Genomic DNA, 1,448 nt, shown 5'->3' with positions numbered 1-1,448 from the left:
AAGAACTACTTTAATGAAACAGTCACGATTAGGGGATGTTCAAATACTTTTCCTTAAAATTAACTATCCACACAATTTAAAAAACTTGGCTGTTTATTCAGAATTTAAACGATAGTATATCTTTAAGAGGGTCAGCCAGCGCAATGCCTTCTGGGTTACTGTGGAACAGCTTTGTTCCTTGACCTTTGACACCGGCGGCTCAACAGCCTGAGGCACCGGCCGCCATTGCTGTCTCCATCTCTGTCTTCAGGGCACTGGTTTGGGCGGTTGCCGCTTCTGGTCCTGCGTCAGAGCCTGACCAGAGCCCGAAGCTGGTCCTGTCTGGTTTCACAGCTCCTCCTCCCTTTCCTGAAGTGACTGTGAGGCTCCGGCAGGCAGTCACTTTCGCCAGCTCCACAGCTCGGAGTCAGGTACTCCCTTCTAGCTCCGGCTGACAGCGTGAGAACCCTTGCCGCCATGGCCTCTCCTCTTGCCGAGATCATCCAGCAGAATTACCTGTCTGAGAGCAACGCTGCCCTCAACTCTCAGATCCAGTTGCAGCTGTACGCCACTTACGTCTACCTCTCCATGGCCTTCTTCTGCAACCGAGACGAAGTGGCCCTGGAGTACTTTGCACTCTTCTTCCTGACTATGTCCCAGAGGTGGATGGAGCGCACCGAAAGGCTGTTCCTGTTGCTGAGTGAGCGCCATGGCTTCCTTACCCTTGGGAGAATTGCCGATGAAGGTCGTCACGACTGGATCGATGGCTTCATGGCGATGGAGTGTGCTTTCCACCTAGAGAAGACGCTCAACCAGAGTCTCCTGCAGCTGTACGATCTGGCTAACAGCAACGGTGATATCTGCCTGTGCAAGATCCTGAAGCGCCATTTCCTCCACCAGCAGGTCGAAATCATCAAGGAGATGGGTGGCTACCTGACCAACCTGCGCCAGCTGGGGGCTCCAGAAAATCATTTGGCTGAGCACCTCTTCGACAAGCTCACCCTGGCCGAGACCACCAAGGAGAACTGAACTGGGACTGTCCCTACTATGGTGGGGTCTTCCTCAGATCACCGGGCAAGGGGCTCACGTTATATGTCCAGAAGTTTCCCTAGTTTTCCTATCTGGCCTGTTTGCAATAAATTTCTTTCTGAGCACATTGCTACCTGTTGATTCATATGTGTCAAATTCTCACCTTTAAAGAATGAAGACATTCCCTTGCATGTCTAAAACGGGTATCTGGGTGTCTCTTCACACACCCAAGTCGGGTTTCCTTGCAGCTAAGAGCTCAAGTAGGTGGAAGGGAAAGGCTATTCACAAGCCCTGGGGGGAGAACAAATTAGCTTTTTCTTACAGTGTGAGCTTGGGGGCGGGGTGGGAGTGAAGTGTGGGTGAGGTGAAGTGAAGTGGTCGGCCTGTAGCCGCGGTGTTCGAGCATGGGCGGTGTTCGAGCATGGGAAAAGTGTAGATGC

General features: G+C 52.1%; 1 protein-coding gene across 1 annotated transcript; it reads left to right on the top strand.

Annotated features, from left to right (window-relative positions):
* Nucleotides 1–207: 207 nt before the first annotated feature.
* Nucleotides 208–1,135, top strand: LOC125410267 (ferritin heavy chain-like). The gene has a single exon (XM_048449730.3). The coding sequence runs from the start codon at nucleotides 457–459 to the stop codon at nucleotides 1,006–1,008; it is 552 nt and encodes a 183-aa protein (XP_048305687.1). The 5' UTR covers nucleotides 208–456; the 3' UTR covers nucleotides 1,009–1,135.
* Nucleotides 1,136–1,448: the final 313 nt, after the last annotated feature.

The sequence above is a fragment of the Myodes glareolus genome, chromosome X (assembly GCF_982192425.1).
Source record: "Myodes glareolus chromosome X, mMyoGla1.1, whole genome shotgun sequence".
Lineage (NCBI taxonomy): Eukaryota > Metazoa > Chordata > Mammalia > Rodentia > Cricetidae > Myodes > Myodes glareolus.
Note: the sequence above shows the minus strand (reverse complement) of the source record. Positions and strands in the feature narration are given on the sequence as shown.

What these genes read in the sequence shown, in the direction of transcription:
- LOC125410267 (XM_048449730.3), top strand. Translation starts at nt 457, where the DNA reads ATGGCCTCTCCTCTTGCCGAGATCATCCAGCAGAATTACCTGTCTGAG.